The sequence below is a fragment of the Rana temporaria genome, chromosome 7 (assembly GCF_905171775.1).
Source record: "Rana temporaria chromosome 7, aRanTem1.1, whole genome shotgun sequence".
In the NCBI taxonomy this organism is placed as follows: domain Eukaryota; kingdom Metazoa; phylum Chordata; class Amphibia; order Anura; family Ranidae; genus Rana; species Rana temporaria.
The window spans coordinates 123,834,742-123,862,044 of NC_053495.1; the positions used below are offsets into that span (position 1 = coordinate 123,834,742).

Below are 27,303 nucleotides of genomic sequence, written 5' to 3' on the forward strand. Positions count from 1 at the left end.
CCTGGCAAATATGTAAAGCAAGCACCCAAAGGCACATATATGCCCATACATTATAGAGCACCATGGAACCCTCAAGTCTAATATGCAAATAACAGCGTTGGTTCCTGATAGCAAATCCACAGCAACATCACAAAACAAATAGTTCTGCCAGATAACTGACAGAATCATCTGTTAGCACAGTCAGTCAGGCTTTGTCCTCCCAGCAAATTGGCATTGTTGAGAATAAAGATTATAGTTGTTTTATTTATTTTTTTGTGGAAGGGGTGCATTTATGGCATTTTGACTACTATCTGCCTATAATATTGATTGCCAATTGCAAATCTTCAATTCAAAATGAAAAAAAAAAGGTAGTCCGTTACCCTGGAACAGACCAGCCAGTCACACAAACAATGTGATAAGAACTCTCCATGATATTCTTATTAGTTGGGGTTCAGGGGGCTTTATTAGTGTGAACCCTTGCAACTGCCACTGATTTACAATCTTTAAAATCAACTCACTCGGGCCTAGAGTACTAGAGCATGGGATTCTGGAAGAAAACTATGCTACAGTGCAGGGCTCTCTTTGGAAAATATATTATTTGATTCATGGGGAAATGTGTAATAAACTTAAAAAAAAAATACATTGCACAGAAACCCACACATCCTCTAGAACCATTATTCTTTTGGTGTCCCCCTCTTGAAGAAACCCCCAGATTCTAATGGGTACATAAGCTAATTTCACTTGAGCAGATCCTGCTTGCTTCTTGCCCCACTCCCTGTGTGGATTCTTGCCACAATGTTTGGTATTTTGGATCTGAGTGAATGTAAAAAAATAAAATAAAATAAAATGTAAGCTGTCAGTGAAATTAATTGGCTGATATTCACTTAAAGCTGCTATCTAAAACATGCCTGATCTATCTAGGATCTTTGTCCACCCAGTTCAATTTACTTACTCCAATTAAAGGTTAGGACTTGGGTTTAAAACTTAAGAATAGTTCCTACATTCACTAAATATTAGGTTTGTTTATTTTATGAAATAATCATCTTTTGTGGGCCATCTAATGAATTATGAATGCAGGAAATTAGAAATCCTATGTGATAACTCTATAGAGTTTAATTAAATATATGCTTTTGAGTCTAGACAAGTAACACATATTTGGTATCATGACCAAAAAGAAAAGAGATTTTATATATACATACATACATATATACACTTTAGCCCCGTACACACGATCAGGCTTTTTGCCGTGCCAAACTCACATTGGAGTAAAAGAGAACATGTTCTCTATCTAAACTCTGATGGAATTCCTCGGAATATCCAATGGAAAAACTCAGATGGGGCATACACACGTTGGAGTGTCCATCTGACTTTTTCCATTGGAAGTTCCAATCATGTGTACGGGGCTTTTTAGGTTTTGTATTGCAGTATTGTAGTCTACTTGTCAGGATAAGTGCATGATGACTAAAAAAACAAAAGCTTCTGCTTAACGGGCAGGAATTGTGTAAACACCTTCAGTTGTCTCCAAGAGTGCCCCACAAACCGTGACGCTTAAGACATAGTAATTTACACATTTTTATAAAATTCCTGTTAGCGTCAAATAAAAACCTAACTTATAAATTTACTTATTTCAGGGTCTTCCTGGACCTCCAGGTGAAAAGGGAGAAAATGGTGATGTTGGACCCATGGTAAGTATGCTACTGCAGAACATTTACATGCTAATTAACTTTGTGCACTTGATTCTCTTGTCTTTATTAACCAGCTTTGTTAACTCATAGCTGGTTGGTACTGGTTCAGAAAATACAATTCAGTAGTCAATTTACAATGAATTTCTTTTGTAAAATATAATATGTATACAACGCATTACGTTTCTTTTTTTTTTTTAAACAGGGTCCACCTGGCCCCCCTGGTCCAAGAGGTCCTCAAGGTCCTAATGGTGCAGATGTAAGTATATTGAGTATTTCATGTTTACAAATTCTATGTCTGATTTGTATCAGTAAATATAATTTTCATTCTTCTTGTAGGGTCCACAAGGTCCCCCCGGGTCAATTGGTTCTCTTGGAGCAGTTGGTGAGAAGGTAGGTAATGCTCTGTGTAAATTTTCCTATTCTGATACTTCAAACCCATCTGATTTGGTGAACAATTTGGTACCAAGAAAAATTAACTTGCATTTTTTTGGGTTTTGTTTGGCTTATTATTGGGTAGATATGATTTACAGGACTAAATAGAAAAACATATACAATATTTTATCTTACCGGATACTGGTTATATTGCTATGTCGTAAAATCATCAATTGGTGAAAAATTGTTTTTATTCAAGGACAGGCTTCATACTGGAAATTGTAATATGTAAAATGCTATAGTCTACTAGTTATAATCATTTTGCTTCAAAGGTGTTTTAGTGACTTTTTATACTCACTTTTAGTCTACCGATTTGCTTGATTGTCTTTAGTTGCCAGTTGAATTTAGCAAATTGATTATTTGGAATTTAACTCTGTTTCCAAGATCAGCAAAGTTACACTCAGAGAATGAGACTCAATAATAAATCTGCTTATTGAGTAAAGACTTCCATATGTGTGGATCATAGACATTGTAAGTGTCAGACAACATTTTAGGCACATTTGAATTTAAAGTACAGTTACCCTCTAAGATTTATTGCCGTGTTTGACCAAACATTGTCTGTGTACATCAGGACATCCCCCTTTCTGCAAATGTGACAGTGCATGGGGCTGCACAGATCAACGTAGGAGAGTTAGGCAGAAAGCATTTGTTTAATCATTTTAGTATGGCCCTATTGCAGTTTTACAGGGTGGCACCTTTGCGCTGGATCAACTATATACAGTATACATGATCCAGCTCTTTTGGGTAGGGAGTGCGCACACAGCAGGAGCCGATCGGCAGGTACGATGGACCCGATGTTCACCGGCATGCGCCAATGATTTAGCATAGAGGCAGAATGGCGGTCTGCCTATGTGTAAACAAGGCAGATCACCTTTCTGTCAGTAGGGAATGCATGGATCCAATGTCCCTGCAAACAGGGACATGGATCATGCCTTCCTATAGTAAAAGTACCTCCCACATAGTAGAAAAACGCTAGGTACATAGTTAACCCTTTGATCGCCCCCAATGTTAACCTCTTCCCAGTCAGTGTCACTAGTACAGTGACAGTGCATAATTTGTAGCACTGATCACTGTATTAGTGTCGCTGGTCCCCAAAAACTGTCAAAAGTGTCAGTTAGTGTCTAAATGTGTGCCGTAATACTGCAGTCCCTCTATAAGTTGCTTATCACCCCCATTACTTGTAACAATAAATAAATAAAAATATCCCATAGTTTGTAGGCGCTATCATTTTTGTGTAAACCAATCAATATATATATGCTTATTGGGATTTTTTTTTTACCAAAAATATGTAGAAGAATTCATATTGACCTAAATTTATGAAGACATTTGATTTTTTTAGATTTTTTAGCATAATGTAAAAAACATATATATATTTTTTCAAAATTGACGGTCTTTTTTTGTTTATAGTGCAAAAAATAAAAGCTCAGAGGTGATCAAATACCACCAAAAGAAAGCTCTATTTGTGGGAAAAAAAGACATACATTGTATTTGGGTACAGCGTCACACGACTACTCAATTGTCAGTTAAAGTAACACAGTGCCACATCGAAAAAAAATGGCCTTTACATGAAGGGGGGTTAATATTCCATAGGTCAAGTGGTTAAAGGTTGGAAAGTGGAACCAGCACTATACTATAAAAGCATATGTACTGTTTACAACGTGATATAGTCCTGCTTTGTTATTTGACAGTAGAAATTGAAGCAAGCTCTGCCAAAATTACCAGAATAAAGTGCAGCATAATTGTGCAAGTCTGTAGTTTTAGCTCCATTATCACTGCACAAATAAAAGAAAACAAAACACTTTAGGCAGTCATTATGCTTATTATAGGTCTACATTAGAAGAGAAATATTTTTTTTTCTCAGCATTCCTTGTACTATGGGAACATTGTGTATCTTGTGCCTTACTCATGTCTCTAGAGTTCCCATACATTCAAAGGTTTGTGCCTGCAGTGTTTGCATACAGACTTATTGTACAATAATAGCTGTCATCTTAAATCAGACAAATGCAGTCTTGTATTCCTAGGGAGATGCACAGTCCTATCACACAGACGCGCTACAGGTTTATCATCTCTAAGTGAAGATATTTGTATGGATTGTTTTTGTGCTGGCTAAAATCGAACTTGTGATGAAACCTTTATTTTTACATTTTCTATGCTGATTTCCTAATCTCAGCAGCATTACAATACTTGTTCACGTCAGCTATTGAGCAGCAAATCAAGGATATTGAGAAATTAAGACAGTGGTGAAGAGTTATGTTACCGGAATGAATGATGAGAAGTATTACAATATTTTTACATAAATTCAGTTTTAACCCTTCACTAAGCATTTTTTGGACATCTTTTTGTTGTCAGTGAAGTGATTGCTAAAAAGCATATCAAACTTAATGAACAAAACTGTGATCAGGTTTCAAAATTAGAATTTGCAAAATAAACACCAACGTAGTCTTATCTTTTGGTTTACTGCAAGTAGGGACGACACTGATTATTGCAAACATGCAAATAAATGAACCCATACAAATAATACAATTGGATATTTGTATTAAAGATGACATGCGGTCGTAAGCCTCGTACACACGTACGGGTTTCCCGGCTGACTTTTTACCGCCAGGAAACCCGAGGGGAAAACCGAGAACCTACTTGGTAACTTTTTCCTCCTACACATGACCGGGTTTCCTGACAGGAAAACTGCCATGAGAGCTTTGGTCGGGAATCCCGGCCGTGTGTATGCTCCATTGCAGTGTTTCCCATCGGAAAACTGCCGGGTTAAAAACCGCCAGGAATATCAGCAGGAAAAAAGAGAGCTGGTTCCTTTTTTTTCCCAGCAGTTTTCCTGTCGGGAAAACTGCGATGGAGCATGTACACGGCCAGTTTTCCCGGCCAAAAGCTCTCATGGCAGTTTTCCCGATGGGAAAACCGGTCGTGTGTACGAGGCTTCAGAATTGAGTCATCAGAAAAGATTTTTTAAAACTGCTTGTTCCCTGAGTACAGTAAAAAGTAACTAGTATTTAATGAGAAACTACACAAAATCCAGAAAATAACCAGTCCTAAAGAAAATTGGGTTAAGCATAGAAGTAATGTTTTTCATGGTCTACAACATGCAAACTGTTAAAGGGTCACTAAAGGATTTTTTTTTTTAGCTAAATAGCTTCTTTTACCTTACTGCAGTCCTGGTTTCATGTCCTCATTGTTCGTTTTTGCTTTCATGTTGCTGTAAATCCTCTCTGTTCTGGACACTTCCTGGTTGCCTGTTTCCTGATAACCACAGTGCTGGGAGATTTCTCACGGTGGTCACTAATCAAGGAGGTGTGATTATTGTGTGTAAAACGAAACTGGATTGGTGCTGAGGAGTTTTAGACAAAGTATCACTGCTCTCTATTGGCTGACTGCCCTCTAGTGGCTCTCTGTACATCAGAGAACCAGGAAACAACAGCAAAAACGAAACTACACTGCAGGCACATTATATGATTGTTTTTTATCTATTTTTAATCATTTTTAAAAGGAATCAGTTAACTATTATGTCTCTATGCCCTGTAAACAGTCATTTCAGCTAAAAAAAAATTCCTTTAGTGACCCTTTAAATTACCCCCACAAAATACATATAACTTTTATACTTCCCCATGGTTCTATCCTTTTTTAAGCAAAGTGTTATTTTTAAGAGGTAATAAATTGTTAATAAAAAAAATATATATATCTTTCCCCTTGCAAAGCAATGTCAAAATGTGCTAGTATGCATCACATACTAGCACATTATGAGAGACTTACCTGTGAAACGGATTCCTCCAGCGGTGTGTTGTCGCCCAGTCTTTATTCTGAGTTCAAGGGCTTTGGGCATATGAATGGCCGAGCTGCGATGATGTCACTCCTGTGCATGTGCTGGTGATGTCCCCGGCTGCTATACAAGTAAATATCTCCTAAATGGTGCACGTCTAGGAGATATTCATAGTACCTACAGGTAAGCCTTATTATAGGCTTACCTGTGGGTAAAAGATAAACAAAGAAGTTTACTACCCCTTTAATAAGTCCCAAACTTTTGGGATCTCTGTTAGGTTGCCTTCTTACAATGATGGTCAACTTACTTGACATAAAGGTCCTCAAGTGCAGTCCCTGACATCACCAAAGGGCCACACATTATATTCAGTGCATTTAATTCTACAGATAGCTGTCAAAAGCACCAGACATTCAACAGGAGATATTGAGAAACTGGGCACATATTGTAGATGTTGTTGTTGACTGGGGACATGTCTCGGGGGACAAACATGGACTTGAGACATGTCACATGAGACTGCTACAAGTGAATGCTTTCATATTTGTGCTTGTTATAGCCCCCTAAAATTACTTTTGCCACATTTGATAAATTTATTTTTAGAAAGTTTCATTTTAAAAGAGGAGAGAAAAAACACCAGAAAATAAGAGAAAAAGAATGGACAGCACAGATAAAATAAGATTGTGGTAAATAAATAAACTAAATCATTTAGCAGCTGGAATTCAGTCTACAGGATTTTTTTTCTTTACTGGCCTAAGTGAGCACTTTGGTAAGGAAAACATGAACTACTGTTTGCAGGATCCCTAGAACCCCTTTCACAATAAGGGCATTTGGCAGGTGCTATAGCGTTAAAAATAGCGCCTGCAATCCGCCCTCAAACAGCTGCTCCATTGTCTCCAGTGTGAAAGCCGGAGGTCTTTCACACTGGAGCGTTGCGCAAGCAGAGCAGTAAAAAAAGTCCTGCTAGCCGCATCTTTGGAGTGGTGAAGGAGCGGTGTGTTTACCGCTCCTCCACCGCTGCTGCCCATTGAAATAAATGGGACAGTGCAACTATACCGCCTGCAATGCACTGCTTCAGCAGCGCATTGAGGGTGGTTTTGTCTCTGCTTTCTCGGCCGCTAGCGGAGGTTAAAAGCATCCCGCTTGCGGCCGAAATGCGCCACAAATCCGCTCATAGTGTCAGTGGTAAAAATAACTGCATTTTACCGCTGACGCTATGGGCGGCTCAGTGTAAAAGGGGTCTAAGGGCCTCACAGTAAGTGCCAAAGGGCCACATGCAGCCCCTGAGCTGCAAGTTAGGCCACAGGGGCTGCAGCCATTTTCTACAGTTAGAAATACAAACATGTTGTAGAAAAACTGCTGCAATCACTAATGATAGAATTGACATCACTGTAATGTGAATGAATGAAGATGTAAAGATTGACATTGATTCAAAATTGAATGTACTACATCATTTAGTTATTTCAAAAGTGTTTGTCAATGCTTTTTGTAAATTCATAGGATGTGCAGATCGATGTCAGAGGTTATGTAGGTCACATGTTTTCCCAAAATCTCACTCTGTGTGAAAAATATAGCTTCCTTTTGGCTTCTTTTATTGTTTCAGGGAAAAAGAGAATTATTTAACCACTGAAAGGGTCAAGAACATTTTCTGATAACAGCTATAATTTTTTCGTTGCCTTCATTGTTTCAGCTTGCAGAAAAGTAGCTACTGATGTTATGCTATTATCTGCAAGAGTCGAGACTGGCGGCTTTTTGTTCTTTAGCTGTTGTAAGGTTATAAGTGTAAATACATGTGAAGCAGCACTCATTAAATAGGATTCAATGCTTGGCTGCATTCCGATGCTCTCTTAGATAATTGAAGGTTGTAGTGTCAGTGTGGACTGACAATGAAGCACTCATACAAGTCCTTAGTCTCAACACCCCAATTGACAAAACTGTACAGGTCTTGAAAAGCAACAGCCGCCCCCCTGTGCACAACCCCCTAAGGCTGAGAGGGCCTTAGGAGAACAGATGAGTCATACAGCTTTAATCCACACCAAATGCTGTTTGTTGGGACTGGCTTTCTGTTGACTCTTTGTGCCAGCATTATTTATTTTAACAATATCTTATCTCCACAATTTTACTAATAAAAGTATGCATCTGCATTGGACATGATAATGTCAATAAGTCAAACACCTATTACATGAGCACAGCATGGGAGCATTCCTGTACCATTATGTTTGGGGGTGGAAGTACAATAATAAGCATTTGCCAATGTGTACTAAAATGGAGTTTGACAAAAGCTAGACTTCAAACCTGTATATTTTTTTATTGGGTTTTCTTGTGTATTCATTGGGGCAGTACATAATTTTCAAAACTAAAATAAGCAAATAAAAGGGGATAGCTGGAACAAATCTGGATGTTAAAACATGGCCCATACAGGTAACTTCACCTCTTTATTCTCTCTAGAAACTCAATTATGATTTCAATTTGGCAAAATGTTAGGCTCTTATTCATAATACACATTTGATACTGGATAAGCATAAGACCAAGAACAAAATCATTAGTTTTAAGTAAAAGTATTTTTTAAATGGACGTGTTTATAAAAGTTGAAAACTAGCTTTAGAATTGTGTTAATGCATATCGAGCAGTTACTGCATCTAGAAATTGTGTTAAGGCATTTAAAGTAGTTATAACATTACATCAGGAATCTAATTATTGGTTCTTTGTGTTTGAGCAATAATGCGGTTTTGTCTAATTTGAGTAATACTATCTTCTGGTGTTGGTACTTTTCTTGATTAACCTTGCATTCTGAAAATCGAGTGTTATATTTTCAAGTATTAGTTATCACCAGAAAATGTTTCAAGTCAGTAGCAGAGTTCTTAGAAGGCTTGCAGAGGTTCCAAAAATGCTTGACTTTATTCATTCTCTGTACACTTGCCTGATATATTCAAGGTCTTTTTGGCACCTGTGAAGAAATTGTATTATTTCCATATTTATATAGACTATACATCACTGTTTCCATTCCAATGAATACTGCATGTTTAAGATGTTTCAGTTCTATACACTGGGCTGTGAAAAACTTGCATTACTTATAAGAAATATTTTGTTGTTTACGTAAAGTGAAACTTTAATTTCTTTTTCTACCAGTCCGGTTTTATCATACAGTTATAGATAATATTAGTCAAAAAAAGAATTTGGCTATTCACAAAGCACCAACAAACAGCAAATTGATCCCCATTTATTCAACCTTCACTGTAGCAATAATTCATCTTTTCACTCGCTCGGCAGAAAATAATAGTTCTTCTCTGAATTTAAATAGAGATTTTAGTCATATAACACTGACTGTGTCCAGGGTGATGTACTTGCCTGCATTGCTTCACACTTTATGGCAATTTTTATTTGCTCTCCTTACTTACAAAAATGCACAAGGTCAAAAGTTACTCTTTCAAAATAGAAGCCTTGTCAGCAGGTAAAAATGTTAGTGCACAGAAAAGTCTTGCCCTTGGAAACTTACGGTTCAGGAAATTGTATATTTTTATAAAAAAAATAGAACAGGGACAGAGCCTACATTTAATGAGATGTGTTCCTTGTACTGGTGTCAGCTGTCCTAGTCAAAATTTGAAGTCCTCTTCACCTCACCCCACCACCACATACCCTTGTAGCTCTAACCTCCAGCATTGTGAGGTTAATATGAACACTGGACCTGTCACAGGCAGAAGAACGAAAGTCTGTCATTCAAAGAGTGCTTTTCATTTATGAAAGCTAAAGTACAGCTCAGGGTAGGGGCAGAAAAGGCACACATAGGAATCTTGATGAATGCCTGTGAAAGGTCCAGCGCTGACATTAACTCACACAGAACTGGAAAACTATGGCTGTGGGGGTAAAGAAGGACACAGAGGACTTCAACTTGGACAGCCGGCAACAGCACAAGGGAATATTTCTTATTAAATGTAAGTAATGTCCCTTGTGCTGATAAAAAAAGCTAAAAATAACTGTTTCTCAAGCACAAACTCTGATTGCTGAACACCAATAAGTACTACAACACAAACGCAGAGGAGAAATATTTGGGGCCTTGGCCTTAAAGTGGAACTCTGGGTAGAGTGCTTTTTAACATATCTGTTCTGTAAAAAGACTTACCACTCTTAATATTTATCTCAGGTCTGGATCGCTGCTCTGAACAGTAACATTTATACTTTCAATCAGACCAGATAGCACAAGTGTTTCTGTTCTTCTAGCCTGCTTCTGCTGTGAGAGCTGCAGCGTTCTCTGGTGTCACTTATCCACCCTTCCTCTCCATTTGTCCATTCACAGAGTGCTGATGGTTCTAAATGTTCTGTGATAGGACAATAGAGTGAGCTGCAGCTTTCACAGCAGCAGTGGGTTGTCAGTACAGCCATATGTATACTATCTGTCCTGTGTGAATGTATGCATTGTACTCTTTGGAGCAGCAGTCCAAACAGTGGTAACTGTGGTTAACCCAATAGATATGTTAAAAAGGATTCTGTCTGGAGTTTTGCTTTAATTTGCATCTATAATTGTACTGATCCTCACTCTAAAAGTGATAGATATACATTGATTTCATTTTATATATTACTGGCTGATGTGATTATTTAGATGTCTGCGATAGATCTCTTCTGTAACCTATCAGGCCTCGTACACACGGCCGAGGAACTCGACGTGCCAAACACATCGAGTTCCTCGGCCAGTTCAGCCCTGAAGCCGCCGAGGACCTCGGCGGGACGAGAGCTCCCATAGAACAACGAGGAAATAGAGAACATGTTCTCTATTTCCTCGCCGAGGTCCTCGTCGGCTTCCTCGGCCGAAAGTGTACACACGACCAGTTTCCTCGGCAGAATTCAGCCAGAAACTCGGTCGGAAGCTGAATTCTGCCGAGGAAACTGGTCGTGTGTACGGGGCCTCAGGCTCTCTATTGCTCAATGTTATGTACATTTGTTGAGCAAATTGACATTAAATGAGTCCAATAATTGTCAAATTGAGCAGAATTATGCACACATCTTGATTTAGAAGACAGTGTAGAGAAAAACGTTCCCAAAATATTAGCAAGAGATATATGTGTTTTTATATATTTATTAGTACATATTATGCATTTTAATTTATGTGTTTATGTTAATTGTTTTTTTATTTAACAATTGTATAGCTAGACCACAGGGTTATCTAAATTCTTAGCCTGGACTGTACAAAATGAGAAACATTTTAATGCTAAGTTGTTGTCTTTGGTTATATTTATCAGTCCATTGATCTGGAAAAATAAGGGCAAGAGGCTTTGTGTGCTTCCAATTTTAAATCAAAATCTCCTCACAGAGTAGTATCTTAATGTTTGCTCCTAAAAAGCATATTTTCACATTTTACATATATTTAAATAAAGCTATGTTTTCAAAATCTTAAAAAAATTCATGTATACCATAATGACCACAAAACCAAGGCAACTCGATAAGCTGAGATAGTAGCAGTTTTATAGCCAGATTCAGAGAGACTTACAACGGCGTATCAGTAGATACGCTGTCGTAAGTCCGATCTTTAGGCGTATTCTGGAAACCAGATATGCCTGAATTTGGCCAAGATACGACCGACGTAAGTCTCCTACGCCGTCGTATCTTGGCTGCATATTTACGCTGGCCGCTAGGGGCGTGTACGTGGATTTACGCGTTGAATATGTAAATGAGCAAGATACACCAATTCACGAATGTACCTACGCCCATCGCAGTAAGCTACGCCGTTTACGTAAGACATATGCATAAAGATAAACCACCAAAAAGATGGCGCAGCCCATGCAAGGTATGGACGATGGAACAGCCATCATATTTTACGTCGTTTGCGTAAGCATACGTGAATGGGGCTGGGCGTAGGTTACGTTCACGTCGAAAGCATTGAGTATTTGGGACGTGATTCTGAGCATGTGCGCGCATGCGCCGTACCAACGGCCCTCATTTGCATGGGGTCACGGTTAATTTAAATGTAGCCTGCCCACTACATGCCTACTTTGAATTAGGCGGGGTTACGCCGGCCCATTTGCGCTACACCGACCTAACTTACGGAGCAAGTGCTTTGTGAATACTGGCCTTGCCTCACTATGTTACGTCGGCGTAGTGCAAATGTGATGCGCTACGCCGGCTCAAAGATGCGCCGCTCTACCTGAATCCGGCTATTAATGTCATTGGCTTTTAAGGTCAACAAACTCCTACGTAGCAATATTGTATTTAATTATTAAGGTAAATGACATGGGGGTGAGAATGAAGTAAATGTTGTAAGTTTTGTTTTTTGTAGATCAAAGAAAAGATGTACCAAAATGATAGCTAGTTTGAATTATTTTAACATTTCCTAGCACAAAACAAACATTACTTGTAAAAAGATTTTTTTTACATTAAACTAAAATTTGGTTATCTCAAGAGAGCCATGATTCAAATCATTGGAAAAGTTGAAGCTACACATGAAAAAGGGTTAGGTCCAGAGAGACTACAAGCATGATTACCTTTTCATAGAAGAGAGGCAATTAACCATTTGTGTATTGGCCATCTCTTTAAAATGGGGCAGGGGTAGCTGCTATTTGTCCACACTCTATTAAAATGCACTAAACACTAAGCATAGGAGATGAAATTATCAGCTTCTGGGCTTCTGATCATGCTACATAGAGCTCCATAGGAGTGCCTATAGCAGATCGTTTTGAACACAATGCTTTAGCATGTGACATTGCATTGCTTTCTCTGAGTATAATGTCTGGGACAGAGCTGTTTGTGGCCTGTTTAGCCTTTCTCAGAAGCATTAGATCACTGCTATAGGCATCTATTGTTGGCTAATTGCACCAATCAGTAGTCACCATTAGGGCCCTTTCATGCTGCTTAATTTGGAAAATGCTGCATGTGCTTTTTTGATGCATTTTTGGTGCAATTTCTGGGTGCTTGACTCTCAGCATGCACCTGTGAAACATGGACATGACATAAAAAGTGTAGCAAAACTGCAACTGCTGCCCCCAAAAAAATGTTAATACGTTAGGGCATTACACACGCTAAAAGGTATAATGTACTGAACCAAGACATTGCCAAAAGAAAAAAGAAAAAAAGGGAATTTAGGAAGAGAAAAAACGGGGACTCAAGTCGTTTAAAAAAGGTGAGCTTTTTTCCAAAAGAGTGGATGGTGAAAGGATATATTTGGACATAATTTGGTAGGAACCTGGTACACTGTTTGTATTTCGGACACAGAAAACATTGTGGAAAGGAGATTGTCAAAGTTGAATTGATATTCAGATAAAAGTTGCCCCTGAAAAGGCACTAGGTTTTTAGCGACAATAAGCTTGACCATCCTTTCCATAATAGAGAGATAACTAAAAAGAGTAAAATTTGACCCATGAGAAGTGGATGGTAATGAAATGTCACTGCACATAATTTGGAAGAGTGTTGATTGTTTGCATGATAAACTTTGAAAAAGTAATGGGAAGAATATATGTATTGTTGAATGGGCATTATTAACATATTGTTTAAAATATAAAACTAAGTACTATGAATGAGATTTATGTTGCATATTGTGTTTATGATTAGTTATTTCATTTATTTTTAATTTCTAAACATTGAAACAAAGTGAATCATAAACGTATCCTGGCAGGCATCAATTTGGGTGTATGAGTTATAGTGAAACTTGTGATAATAATGTATTGCTTTTTGTTGTTATTTTAGGGTGAACCAGGAGAAGCTGGAAACCCAGGACCACCTGGAGAAGCCGGTGTTTCAGTAAGTCCTAAAGAATACTCACTCACTGTATTTACATTTATTTTAACTTAATATTATAGTACTGTGTAATACACTTTTATTGCTGTACATTACTGTTTGCTGTTAACGGATAGGTGTTATCTATCTTTTTTGGTTTGTAGGCAAACCCAGACAATTTCAAGTACTTCATTTTTTTTTATTAAAGGGGTTGTAAAGTCAGATTTTTTTTTATCTTAATCCATTCTATGCATTAAGATAAAAAGCCTTCTGTGTGCAGCAGCCCCCCTCAGCCCCCCAAATACTTACCTGAGCCCCATCTCTGTCCAGCGATGACCATGAGTGTTTCAGCCATCTGGGACTCTCTCTCCTGATTGACTGAGACACAGCAGTGGTGCCATTGGCTCCCACTGCTGTCAATCAAAGTCAGTTAGCCAATCAGGATAGAGAGGTGATAAACGCCACAGTATGGAAAGATAAAGTAACTCTAACTAGACAAGGCAACTTTAATAAATTTAAAATGCTGTGGGAGCCCTGGTTGAGGAGAATGGGTTGTCCACCCTAAGGAGGGGAGAGGAATCAAGCCAGGCCAATGGGGTAAGGCAAGCGAGGAAGAGAGAGGTAACAGTGCGTGGGATAGGAACACCCTAGAGATAACATAGTGCAAGCCATGTAAAAAGTGTTAAGAGCAAAGCGAAAGCTAGAGGAAAGAGTGTGTATATGAGGTACAAATAAGAAGGGTGGGGGGAAGGGTTATAGGTATAAGGGGAAATAAAGGTTGTAAGATACAGGCTTATTGTATAAGGATGTATGCTATGCAAAATGTTTTATGCTTTTGTACTGTAGAAAATGAATAAAGAATACTTGAATAAAAAAAAAAGGATAGAGAGGGGGTGGGGGTGGGGCTGAATTGCAGCTCCGTATCTGAATGGACACATGGAGCTGCAGTTCGGCTTCGGTACCCTCATAGCAAGCTGTACCATATGGGATAGGTGTGTAGAACAGGGAGGTATAATGTGCTTCCTCAGATTTGTGTATATGTTTGTATACGCCTGGTATATTTACCGCAACTGTTGCTTTTTAATTAGTTTAGGGTGGTGTTACGTGATTATTTTAAATCGCACATATCTATGCAGAAGACATTGGTTTTGGCATTTGTGATAATTAACAGGACTACAAAATTTTCTATAAAACCCAATTATTTTTACCTCCTGTTCTACCACTGAAGAATTCATTTTTGTGGTGGAATCATATCAGTAATTAAAAACCTCACCTTGTTATAACACCAGAAGTAAAATTCATTCTTCTTAATGTAACTAGCTAATTTACTGATATTGTGTGATCTTGTCTGCCTTTACTTAAACATATTGGCTATTTAACTTCTCTGCCTGACATCTTAAGAACGGCTTTGCAAGCAGGAGAGCAGAGTGAAAGAGAAATTTGCCTGGGGATTTGAGGGATGACATAGATTTGTTAAATAAAAATGTGCAAGTCTTTTAAAATGTTAGATTTTTCATAATACTAACAATAGAGGTAATGATGTTTTAGTTCCTTTATGATAATTGTTAAGAGACAGAATAATCTTTTGTCTTCAGAGGGTTTATTCTAACACCATATCTTCTATAACCTATATATGTGAATCTTTTTTAGGGACCTAAAGGTGAAAGAGGAGAGAAAGGAGAAGCTGGACCACCTGGGTCAGCTGGACCAGCTGGTCCTAAAGGCCCACCAGGAGATGATGGTCCTAAAGGAAATCCTGTAAGAAAAGCATTTGAAGATATTTTTTTAAGAAGTTATATTTTAAGCAGGCTCAATGACACCTCTGATTAGGACATGTGTGAAGGGATAAGTCATCATTACAGTATGTGTATTGAGCTTGAGGTGTTGAGTTCAGTAAACAACAGGTTTATTTTAGCAAATCTGAAAACTGAAATAGCCTGTGTAAAAAGGGGACTAGAGCCCTGGTTGGATAGTTAAATGTAAGCCATTTATATGCAATATTTATTATTAGAAAAAAAAGCATTTCCTAGTTTTCACCATAATAAATAATGACAAATATGTATACAAGCACTATATATTCCTTTTAACTTTTTTTGTTTTCTTTTATTTGATATACTATTAGAAGTAAAATGCTTATTTTTATTCCACATAATAGGGTCCTGTTGGATTCCCTGGAGATCCTGGTCCTCCTGGAGAGGCTGGCCCAAGTGTAAGTAATTTGATTGTATACCAAAAATGTATTTTACTGATTTCTAATACTTAGATTCTAAACATATTTTATAACTCATGCCAAATATTTCACTAAACAGTTTATAACTGCCATATAATTTATATTAGTACAAGCCAGTGCTTTGGTGCATATTTATAGCTTTGACTCACATTAGAACACCTGTATATCACACATACATAAATGAATAACAAGCATGCACAAGAGACCTGTAGTTCAAGAACTATCCAGCTGTCTTTTATTGACAATATGCTACCTTTCAGTGTACTTTTGAATGTATCTCTATGCTTGTTATTGTGTACTACTAAAACAGAGATTCTGCTCAGTTCATTGCCACTGTAATAGAGAAAGGAAGTGAGTTGAAATTTCTCCAACAGAGTCATGGATAGCAATAAACATTTGACTTGTTTGGAAGCGGGATGGGGGATCCATCTTAGCCTATCCAAACAAGGCAAGGCTTAATCTTAGCACATTTAGCAAAAGAGACAAAAAAAATCTACCGCAGATTGTCACATGTTGGTTAGTAATTAGTGAAAACAAAAATGTATCGTTGTACATTTACTTGATTAAATTAACCTTAAAAATATCTTGAACATGGATTGCAAAATGGATCATATGGCCATATTCAGCGTACTGTTGGCATAACATTTTTTTTTACAAATTCAGTCATCTCTTAATATAAAGTGTAATACACTGTGCATATAATTTCATAAAAAAAATAAATATGTATTTACTGCAAGCTAATTTATAAAGGTGTAAGGTACACATACACAATGGACCTTATTTGATAAGGCAGAAAGCAATGTGCAAAGTAGACTAACCCATAGCAGCCAATTAGCCACCATCCTACATTATTCTGACTTCACTAAACTGAAGAAAATATCTTTCCCAATTCCACACGTTACTGTCCATCATAAAAAACAAAAAAACGATATAAAAAAATAAACTCATTTTGAACGTGTTTGTTCCTTTTTTGCAGACTTTCACTGGTAACACAAAGTATACAAATACAGACTCTCCTCACTTTACGACCAGGTTTCATTCCAGTGACCAGGTTGTTAAACAAATTGGTTGCTAAATGAGGAGCCATCAATATTTTAAGCATTCTTAAGTAATGTACTGTACAGTATTCTAAAAAAAGGTCTAAACACAAAACTCCAACTCAATAACATTGTTTTAATTTGCATATGTACAGAACACAAAAATATAAACAACAAAACATCCTGTACTGTACAATACAATGATGTACAGTTCCCAAAAAGCTGGTCATAAGTCAGAGCAGAGTCTGTAAATCTAAATTATGATGCCCGTATATGCTGCTTTAACATGTTTTTTTTTGTTATCTAAAGGGTGCAGATGGTCTTTCTGGTGACAAGGGTGAAGATGGTGAACCAGGTCAACATGTAAGTTTTGTTCTTGTTAACTGTTCCTGTTTCCAAGTCTTACCTTTATTTTGTGAAGTGCTATATCTATCTTCTCAGAAAAAAATGTTTTCTTCTCTGTGCTCTTGAGTGTAAAGCCCTGTACACACGATCGGTTTGTCTGATGAAAACAGACCGATGGACCGCTTTCATCGGACAAACCGATCGTGTGTGGGCCCCATCGTTTTGTTTTCCATTGGTGAAAAAAAAATAGAACATGTTTTAAAATGTTCCTATGGATAAAAAAACGATAGAAAAAAATGATCGTCTGTGTGGACATCCACCGGTCAAAAATCCACGCATGCTCAAAATCAAGTCGACGCATGCTCGGAAGCATTGAACTTAATTTTTCTCAGCACGTCATAGTGTTTTACGTCACCGCGTTGGACACGGTCAGATTTTTGATCGATGGTGTGTAGGCAAGACTGATGAAAGTCAGCTTCATCGGATATCTGATGAAAAAATCCATCGGATTAGATTTCATCAGATATCCGATCTTGTGTACAGGGCTTAAGACTGTAAATTATATTATGTTTTGCACTCCAAAGTTATTCCCATCAAATATATATCTATATATTATATTTGTGACAGAGGTTTTCACTGTGAGCCCTTGGTATAATAATTACATGGTCTTTTTTCCCAATAGTTTAGAAACCAATGGCATACTATAATTAGACTTAATGATGTGACCGCATATACAGATAATCCTCACTTGTTAGCATTTAAATAATGAAAGAAAGACAGTTCTATGTACCGTATGTCTTTGTATGAAGTAAATGCCATGAATGAGTTGAACACATGTAGCTGTAGAAGTCCCCAACATGATGTATTCTTATTGATACGATATCACAGTTTGCATTCATGGCAAGATGACCCATTCCCATGATATTCACTGAAAGGAAAAGGAACTAAAGACTGGTTGTGTACTTATAATGTAATCTGTATGAATTTGTACATTTGAACTTTGTGCCCAACAGAGGTAAAATTGAAGGGGCTGTGTATAATGGATCACACTAGAATTAACATGAGTGACAAAGTTATGACATTATTGTCACCTTTGGCAAACACTAGTATTACAAAATTGTTTAACTTAACTTAATTAGCACATCTATTTTAGAATTGGTGTAACTTACAAATGGTCTGGTCCTGTTTTTGTCCCACTCTTTTCACTTTTTTCTTTAATTTAAAACGGGACTCCTTAAATCATTATTAAGGGACTGTTATACTGTATATTAGGATGGGCCTAAAATACTGCACTAATTGTTGTTTTTTTGTAAGGCTATAAACCTGTGTTTGGTTAACCTCTTGACAACGAGGACGTCCCTGGGACGTCCTCGGCTTTGTGCGGTGATATCTGAATGATTACTGCAGCTATAGGCATCATTCAGATATCACTGTCTTCAGCCGCCGATTCTGTGCATGATAAAATCGATAAAAGTGGCGATCCCGCCGATTGATCGTTCTTATAGGCAGCGGGAGGGGACATCCCTCCTCACGCCACCATCCGGTGCTTCTCCGGGCTCTCCCGTGCCATCGGGGGCCCAGAGAGCGAATCGGTCAGCGCTGCTGTAAAGCATAGAGATGACTGGTAACCAGATGGTCACCAGTCATCTCTATGACCGTCGGAGGCCCGGGCGCGACGTTATGATGTCACGCCCGATACCCGGAAGTAATCAAAGCCGCAATCGCGGCTGTTGGCATGTGATCAGTGATTTTTTTTCACCGATTTCATGCTTGTAAGCTTGGAGGAGAGATGTGGGGTCTTATTGACTTCACATCTATCCATAAAGAGGACCTGTCACACTGATTCCTATTACAAGGGATGTTTACATTCCTTGTAATAGGAATGAAAGTGATCAAAAAATAAATAAATAAAAAAGTGTAAAAAAAAAAAAAATTAAGTAAAATAAAAATACAATAATTTTTTTTTTTTAAAACGCCCCTGTCCCCGTTATCTCGCGCGCAGAAGTGAACACGCATGCAGGTCCCGCCCACATATGTAAACACTGTTCAAACCCCACATGTGAGGTATCGTTGAGTGCGTTAGAGCGTGTGCAACAATTCTAGCACTAGACCTCATTTGAAACTCGAAAACAGTAACCTGTAAAAAATGTTAAAGCGTCACCTATGGAGATTTTTAAGTACCGAAGTTTGGCGCCATTCCATGAGTGTGCGCAATTTTAAAGCGTGACATGTTAGGTATCTATTTACTCGGCGTAACATTGTCTTTCACATTATACAAAAAAATTGGGCTAACTTTACTGTTTTGCTATTTGTTAATTCATAAAACCTTTTTTTTCCCAAAAAAAGGCATTTGAAAAATGATTGCGCAAATACCGTGCGAGAAAAAAAGTTGCAATGACCGCCATTTTATTCCCTAGGGTGTCTGCTAAAAAAAAATATATATAATGTTTGGGGGTTCTGGTTAATTTTCTAGCAAAAAATATGTGATTTTTACATGAAGGAGAGAAGTGCCAGAATTGGCCCGGTGGTAAAGTGGTTCTATTGTTAAGTTATTTTAAACTCCAAAAAACAAAAACTCCTTTCTAGCTGTAGGGCTGTGAGTTAAAGAGATTGTAAACCTCAAAAAAAAAAAAAACTAAGACAAAGGCATAATGAGCTAGAATGCATTTCATACTAGCTCATTATGAAATACTTACCTTAGAACGATACCCTGAATCGGCACCGTAACACTGCTGACAGGGCCAACATCTTTCCCGAAGTTACTTCCGGGTTCGAGGGCTATGATTGGCCAGAGCCGCGATGACGTCACTCCTGCGCATGTGTGCAGAAGCCGCCAGTCACGGCAAAGGGCCCTAAAGAAATGTCACAAGCGGGCCATTCCTTCAGTGTGCATGCGCCAATGATGCCGGCGGCAGCGTATATATTAAATATCTCCTAAACTGTGCAAGTTTAGGAGATACTTACAGTACATACAGGTAAGCCTTACCTGTAGGTACAATTTAAGAGGAAGACTTTACTTCCTCTTTAAATGCTTACTTATGCCTAAGGGATGGTAAAAGCATTTTACCTATTCTATGCTCTGCTCCTCCATCAGACGGCGCTCCTCCATGCTCCAGCGGTGGACAGTCCCTCAGCGTCCTGATGTCCAATGCAGGGTTATAGACCCTGCATCTGTGCTAATGATGTCAGAAGAGGCCATGGGGACTGGTCTAGCAGGATGGAGGAGCCTGCAGGATTGGCTAGGCATAAACCAGTGGTTACCTGTTTTGCAGATATATAAAAATACAAATGTATGACCTTACAAAATAAAATAAAAAAACAACATTATCTGAGCTTTTAGTTACATAGTATTTTTTTTTCTGTACCATACAGTATATGCTATAGTTAATAAAAACACAGCCATTTGTTCAGATTTTACCAGAATATGTGTTTTACTTGTGAGCAATTTTTTTCTATTTCTACAACTGGGGCATCTTTGGATGAACCTGACCTGGTAGAAATCTATTGCTTATTAACAAGCTTGACCACTCTTAACATTCTTTAACTCCTATCAATGTGAATTGTTAACTCAAAACCATGTTTAGGTTTAAAAAAAAAAACAATTCTGAAAAATGTGTTTACTTTTTACAGGGTCCTCCTGGTCCATCTGGAGAAGCTGGTCCACCTGGTCCTCCTGGGAAGAGAGTGAGTTTTAACATTGTATTGTGCTTAGAAGTATCTGCTTTCTACCTGAAGACTGTCTTTGTTATACAGTATGTGCTCATATGTGTTCTGTTACATCATGTACAACAACGAATGCCAATTATTGCCAATTTTTAGACATGTGCATTCGATTTCGTCTAAATGCATTTTCATCCGAATTTCGGGTATTTGCGTTATCGTTTTAACAAACAAATGCGCAGAATCCAAAATCTGAAAGATCCGACATAAAAAAAAAGCTTTTTTTTTCGTTTTTGTTGTTACAACAGTTCAATATAGATAGGAAATTCAACATGACGCTGATCTGTGTCTATCGAATCTGTGGCCGGATGTGCCTAACCTTAAGTCTATTAGTCCAAGATTATTCTACATAAAGCGGAAAGATTCGACATAGAGAGAAAAGATTACATTCGACATGAACGACGAAGCAGCGAAAAACATACAAGCGTCGAATCTGTCATTGAAGGCTTATGGTGTCTGTTGAAAGTTCTAAGAAGTTTCGACAAGCAGCTAAACTGTACGACGCCGCAATCGTACATTTCCGGTCAAATGCTCGGCCCATAGGCTATAGAAGAATTCGAATGTTGGTTGACTAGTAATAATAATTTATAAATATAATTATTACTAGTTTCATGCATTAGAATTCTTCTATAGCTTGTAGGCAGAACATTTGACCGGAAACTTATAGTTTAGCTGCTCCGTCTAATCTTCTTAGAACATTCGACAGACACCATAAGCCTTCAATGAAAGATTCTTAATTCATTCGGATTTTCGGACGAATGCATTTTTTTATGAAACAAAATAGATAAAAACGAATTTCGGGAGTAACTATGTCTACCAATATCTGCACATGTCTACCAATTTGTGTGATACACAAAATTTTAATCTATTACAAATAATCAGTCTCCTTAACTTTGGAAAGATTTAAACACCCATGGGTAGGAGAGTTCATAGAAATAAATTATTGTGCAATATAATAGAATATTAATTCAACTATGCTTTGTAGAAGTAATACAGCAAATATGTAGGGAATGATCACTGGCAATAACTAAGCCTTACATTTTCTGGAGGGTCAGACATACACACAAATAATCTTCTACACATTCTCCAAAATATATGTGCTTGTTGGTACCATGATTTTATCTCTATTCATCTACATACACTTAATAGTTCATACTGTATCCTGATTATATACTGTATTTATTGGCGTATAACACTCACTTTTTTACCCTGAAAATAGAGGGCAAACCCTGAGTGTTATACGCCGGGGGCCATGGAGTTTTTTTCCTGAAACTTCGCTCTTAAAGTTAGGGTGCGTGTTATACGTCTGTGCGTGTTATACGCCGATAAATACAGTAATTAAACACAAACCCACACCCATGGGGCCCATGATGATTGGAAGGGGGTTCTATTAAAATATTGTATCATGTGTGTCATGGGTTATACTATATAGCATATCTATAAAATGACTTAATTTATACCAAACATAGTTCTTTCCAATTTCATATAGTTTCGGTGGTTGGGGCACCTATTTGAATGTGCAAGCAAAAATCATTAAATATTGATGTCAGTGTAAAATAATGGAAAGAAAGCATTAATGTGTTGGTTCCTCTCAAAAAAAAAAAAAACATGCAGTGCTACTCTAAAACTTCAGCTCACATTACCCTTTTGTAGCTGACATCTATAACAAGAGTTTACTTATACTTATGTTACATATGGTTATATGCCTTAATTTTCATTACATGGTTGTCCATGTTTAAAGCTATAAAGTAAGCATTTCTAAAAAATAGTACTTAATCTTCTGTAAGCTATTCTAGGTATTTCTATGTGGTTCCATGTAAATAATTTCATTCATCCAAACTATTTTCTAGGGTCCTCCTGGAACTCCTGGTGCAGAAGGAAGGCAAGGAGAGAAAGGTGCAAAGGTAATGATTTTCAAACATTGAAGATTCCCTTCTTTCACACCAGCCTATTTGTGCTGTTGCAATATGTAAAATTGTCTGTGTTTTAGGGTGAACCTGGATCAGAAGGACCTGCTGGAAAGACAGGACCTGTTGGACCTCAAGGCCCTACAGGAAAACAAGGACCTGAAGGTTTGAGAGGAATTCCAGGACCTGTAGTAAGTTCCATTTTTTCAGTTGGTGTTTTGGTAACTAGCAACAAAAGTCATGTTGTATAGCTGCTTTATGGCAGGCTGAATCAGTCATTGTAATTTCATATCTTAGGAATTTCAACGATAAACTCAACCTGCTATAGTTACTGACTTTGTTCCCACTTAAAGTGGTTCCAAAGTCAAAACATGTTTTACCATAATGCATTCCTAATGTTCCATTACTTGTCCCCCTTCCTCTTCTCACTGGATACCTTTAGAGCAGTTGGAGCCAATGGCTCCTGCTGCTGTCAGTCAAATCCTGTGAGGAGGGAATGGGGGGGCTTGTGCGAGCAACGCTGTGTGTGTCTAAGGACGCAGTTGCACAAGTGCCCCCTCAGTACACAGCTTGAGGAGCAGAGAGAGCCAGTGGGGACCGCTCTGTGCAATACCATTGTAGGTAAGTATAACACATTTTTATTTTAAGAAAATGTGCCTTAAAAACCACTTTAGGTGTTCTGATTCTTCCTATTTTACATAATGTAGAATAAAGTAATATTATAATTAAATATCCACTTTAACCTGCCTGGCGGTATCCCCGAGTGTGACTCGGGGTGGTTTTTTCATGCTGCGATCGGTATCCCCGAGTCACGCTCGGGGTAGCTGTGCAGAGTGTGCAGCGGCGCGGCTTACCTGCTCGCAGCATCCACAGACAAGTTACTCACCTTGTCCCTGGATCCTGCGATGCATCCCCGCTGTGTGAGCGAGCGGGTCCTCCTCGCTCGATTCACAGTGTCCCCGTGTGCCGCCGATCTCCGTTCCCTGCGACATTACGACGCACGGGGAGGAGAACGGCGCCAAATTCAAAAAAATAAATAAACACAATACACACAGTATACTGTAATCGTATAGATTGCAGTACTGTATGTAAAAAATACACACCCCCCTTGTCCCTAGTGGTCTGCCCAGTGCCCTACATGTTCTTTTGTATAATAAAAACTGTTCTTTCTGCCTGCAAACTGTAGATTGTCCAAAAGTGTCCCTTTATGTCAAAAACGGTTTTAGAGCAGCTAGAAAACAGCGATAATAAATTATAATCACTTGCAGAATTGTGCGATAGCGATTTGTGGGGAAATACGTCATAAAAAAATAAAAGTAATGACAGCGACAATTCTGCAACTGAGCAAATTTCAGTGATTTTGAGTTGATTACATTATTGAATAATTTTTATTATAATTATATTATTATTTGTTATAATTATTTATAATTATTTATTATATTATAATTTATAATTTTGTTTTAAAAAAAAAATCATACCCGGGATGCCTACAAGACTCTTGTTTGGTCAGATTTAAGTGAGTTATTCCTAAAAATTACAGACCTACAGTATAAAACGCCAAATTTCCTTGCAAAATAATTGTACCGCTTTTGGTACGTAATTCCAGACAGAATCATACCGCCAGGGAGGTTAATAAGACCCCCTTTTAAATCACCAGGTCTTACAATTGAAGTCACAAAGAGATATAAAAAAATGTTAAGTGGTTTTACCCCCCAGCATTTTGGAAATTGAAAATATCCTAAAAATGTGAAATGTCTTACATATCTAAAAATATATTAAATGAACTGACCCTTTAAAATACTTTTTTAAGCTTTACTCTTTAATTTGATATCAGTTCTGCTTTTTTCCTATTTGAAAGTCTAGTGCTAAATACCTAATGGTCTAAATTTGTCTTTATTTTACTTTCAGGGTGAACAAGGTCTTCCTGGTGCTCCCGGTCAGGATGGACCTCCAGGCCCATTAGTAAGTGATATGCAAGACTTTTCCTGACCTAAAGTATCACCTGTTATTTAATCACCCCAATACCAGACACTTTGACACTTTTAATGCAAATTTATTGCTAAATAAATGAAAAATAGAAAAAGTGTTAAATATATATATATATATATATATATATATATATATATATATATATATATATATATATATATATATATATATATATATATATATATTTCTGTTGTAAAATGGTGTAAATGATTTATCTGTCTCCATAAATGTATTCTGCTAAATTTTTTGGTAAAATAACCCAAATCATTGTATATTCTTTAGTCTGTGTGAAAGTTTAGAGTCGACCAACTGTGGTGTATATTTGAAAATGTATCAGTCCAGATGTACTAACTGCCTGTCTCATTTTTTGAGGCCCTAAAATGATAGGAAAGTACAAATATTGTGATTTTTTTTTTTTATATATAAAAAATGAAGAAATGAAATAAATACATTTTTTTCACCCACATTCATTTTTACATACTATCACCATATCACCATTACAGCATCATCATATGACTGGTGAAGTGGTGATCAGGGATATTGAATGGTGACAGCATGTTAAAAAAAAATCATTTTTTAAACTTTTTATTTTTTATTTATTTTTCTCATACTGTGACACCAGCAGTACAATGTTACCAAAGTGACACTACTACTCTGGATTTTTCTTTACACTATGATTTCTTATAACAGTGGTGATCACTGTTATAAGCAATAATTTTTTGAATGGCATCCATTCATTGCCGGTGTGTACTATTGTGATAGCTGTGAGTGGCAACAGCTATCACATTATACAGATGTGCTGTGATTGGCCCTCTCTGTACCATTTGATCACTGTGTGATTAGTCACAGAGATCATCGAATTGGACACAATGAATGGTTTTGAATGAAAGCCATTTATTGTGTATAGTAACTATCATGTGTTCGCTGTGGTCACAGCAGGCACATGGTACTGGGCAGGCCTGGTACAGCGATCTGTGATCCACTGGATACAGCGGGTGACAGATCGAGTCACGGTGCTCCAGCTTGAGCGCTCAAGAGGTGTGCAACTTGGAGGACATCATATGTTGTCCACCCAGGATAGAAACACTCCCACTTGACCATCATTTGAATATAGGACGGTAAAATAGCTATTTACTATGATATTGAAGTGGTGGTTTCGAGATTTATACGAGCCATATGACCATTAAAATTTGTTATTTTTTTATTAAAAATTTGTTCTTCAATATCCCATTATAAAATGAACATAAATAAACAATATTGGGGCTTAAAACATTTATTTATTTTTGTACTCCAAAATACATTTTTTTGGGGATTGATTGTGATAATCACTTACATTCACTTTGCATTTGTTTTTTTTTTTCAAACTGTAGAACAGTTTTGTTAAAACATATACTACTATTTTAGGGACCTTCTGGACTTCCAGGTTTGAAAGGCGACCCCGGCACCAAGGGTGAAAAGGTAAGAAACACACAATTATTTTGCTATTATTCAGCTTTTTTAGCTCAAGGTGCCTGTAGCTGTGATGTCTTTATATACATGAATTTATGAGGGGAAATACATACACTTGAGTGACTGATAAGGAAAAGAAGATCAATTGTTGCTTATCGCAGGGGAGAAATATAGCAATCAGGACAGCAAGTGATGTCCCTTGACAGTGGTCAGACATAATATTGCTGCTCGATCTGACTGAAAAAAATTGCTGAAACAGGCAACTGTTATTTAACTTCAAACATTTTACATACTGAAAAGTATTTTTTCTATTGCTTTTGCACATGATAATACTGAAATTAGAAAGAGTTGTCTAGTGCTGTGTGTCTTTTAAAGGCTAAGTTCAACTTTTGGAGCATGTTACACATTACACCCATATGTGCAACATATAACATTATCCAGCAGTCCCCCCTGCACCCCCTAATCCTTCCCATGTGACAGTGGCCAGGGGTTCCTCTCCCTGCACCCGCTGTCACTTTTCAAAACCAGCACAGCAGTGCTGATGGCTTGTATTTCTCAATGAACTGCGTTCATAATACATTCACAAGCCTTGTAGCTTTCAAACAGACAGCCCATACAGAGGTACAGGCAGAAAGCTGTAGGGCCTGTCTGTAGGAGCATGACATTGCAGCCGTGATCTACCTATAATAATATGTTACTGAGGAGGATTTATAAAATTAACAAATATTCAATATTAGGAGCACTGTAAAAACACAGGAATTTAAAACACATTTTATGTACAAAAAATGGAGGTCAGATTATTATCTTGCCCCATTTGAAAACACTATATGATGGTAGTAAAACAATAAATACCTACCTAGCCATCATATTCTGCACTTTAGAGAATGATGTCATTATCCTTCTGGCAAAATTACTGGGGAATGATTAGTACCCCTTATATTTTAAGATTAATTTGCATACATCATAAAATATAATAGTCTAGGTAAGCTTTGATTGCAGCAAGCATGGATCTAGTATGAAATAAAGTATGTGTGTAGTTTGGATTGCAGCAGGAGATGACAATGCACACT

The 27,303-nt window shown here is 37.5% G+C and overlaps 1 protein-coding gene across 5 annotated transcripts in view; it reads left to right on the forward strand.

Moving 5' to 3' along the window:
- The window catches only part of COL11A1 (collagen type XI alpha 1 chain), a 255,883-nt gene that overhangs the window by 215,963 nt on the left and 12,617 nt on the right, over positions 1-27,303 (forward strand). For all 5 annotated transcript variants that reach the window (XM_040359914.1, XM_040359918.1, XM_040359916.1 and 2 more), the window contains 12 exons: positions 1,611-1,664; positions 1,867-1,920; positions 2,001-2,054; positions 13,527-13,580; positions 15,207-15,314; positions 15,712-15,765; positions 17,133-17,186; positions 20,799-20,852; positions 22,739-22,792; positions 22,879-22,986; positions 24,704-24,757; positions 26,189-26,242. In XM_040359914.1, coding sequence (XP_040215848.1) covers positions 1,611-1,664; positions 1,867-1,920; positions 2,001-2,054; positions 13,527-13,580; positions 15,207-15,314; positions 15,712-15,765; positions 17,133-17,186; positions 20,799-20,852; positions 22,739-22,792; positions 22,879-22,986; positions 24,704-24,757; positions 26,189-26,242 — 756 coding nt within the window. The remainder of the gene's footprint in view (positions 1-1,610; positions 1,665-1,866; positions 1,921-2,000; positions 2,055-13,526; positions 13,581-15,206; positions 15,315-15,711; positions 15,766-17,132; positions 17,187-20,798; positions 20,853-22,738; positions 22,793-22,878; positions 22,987-24,703; positions 24,758-26,188; positions 26,243-27,303) is intronic.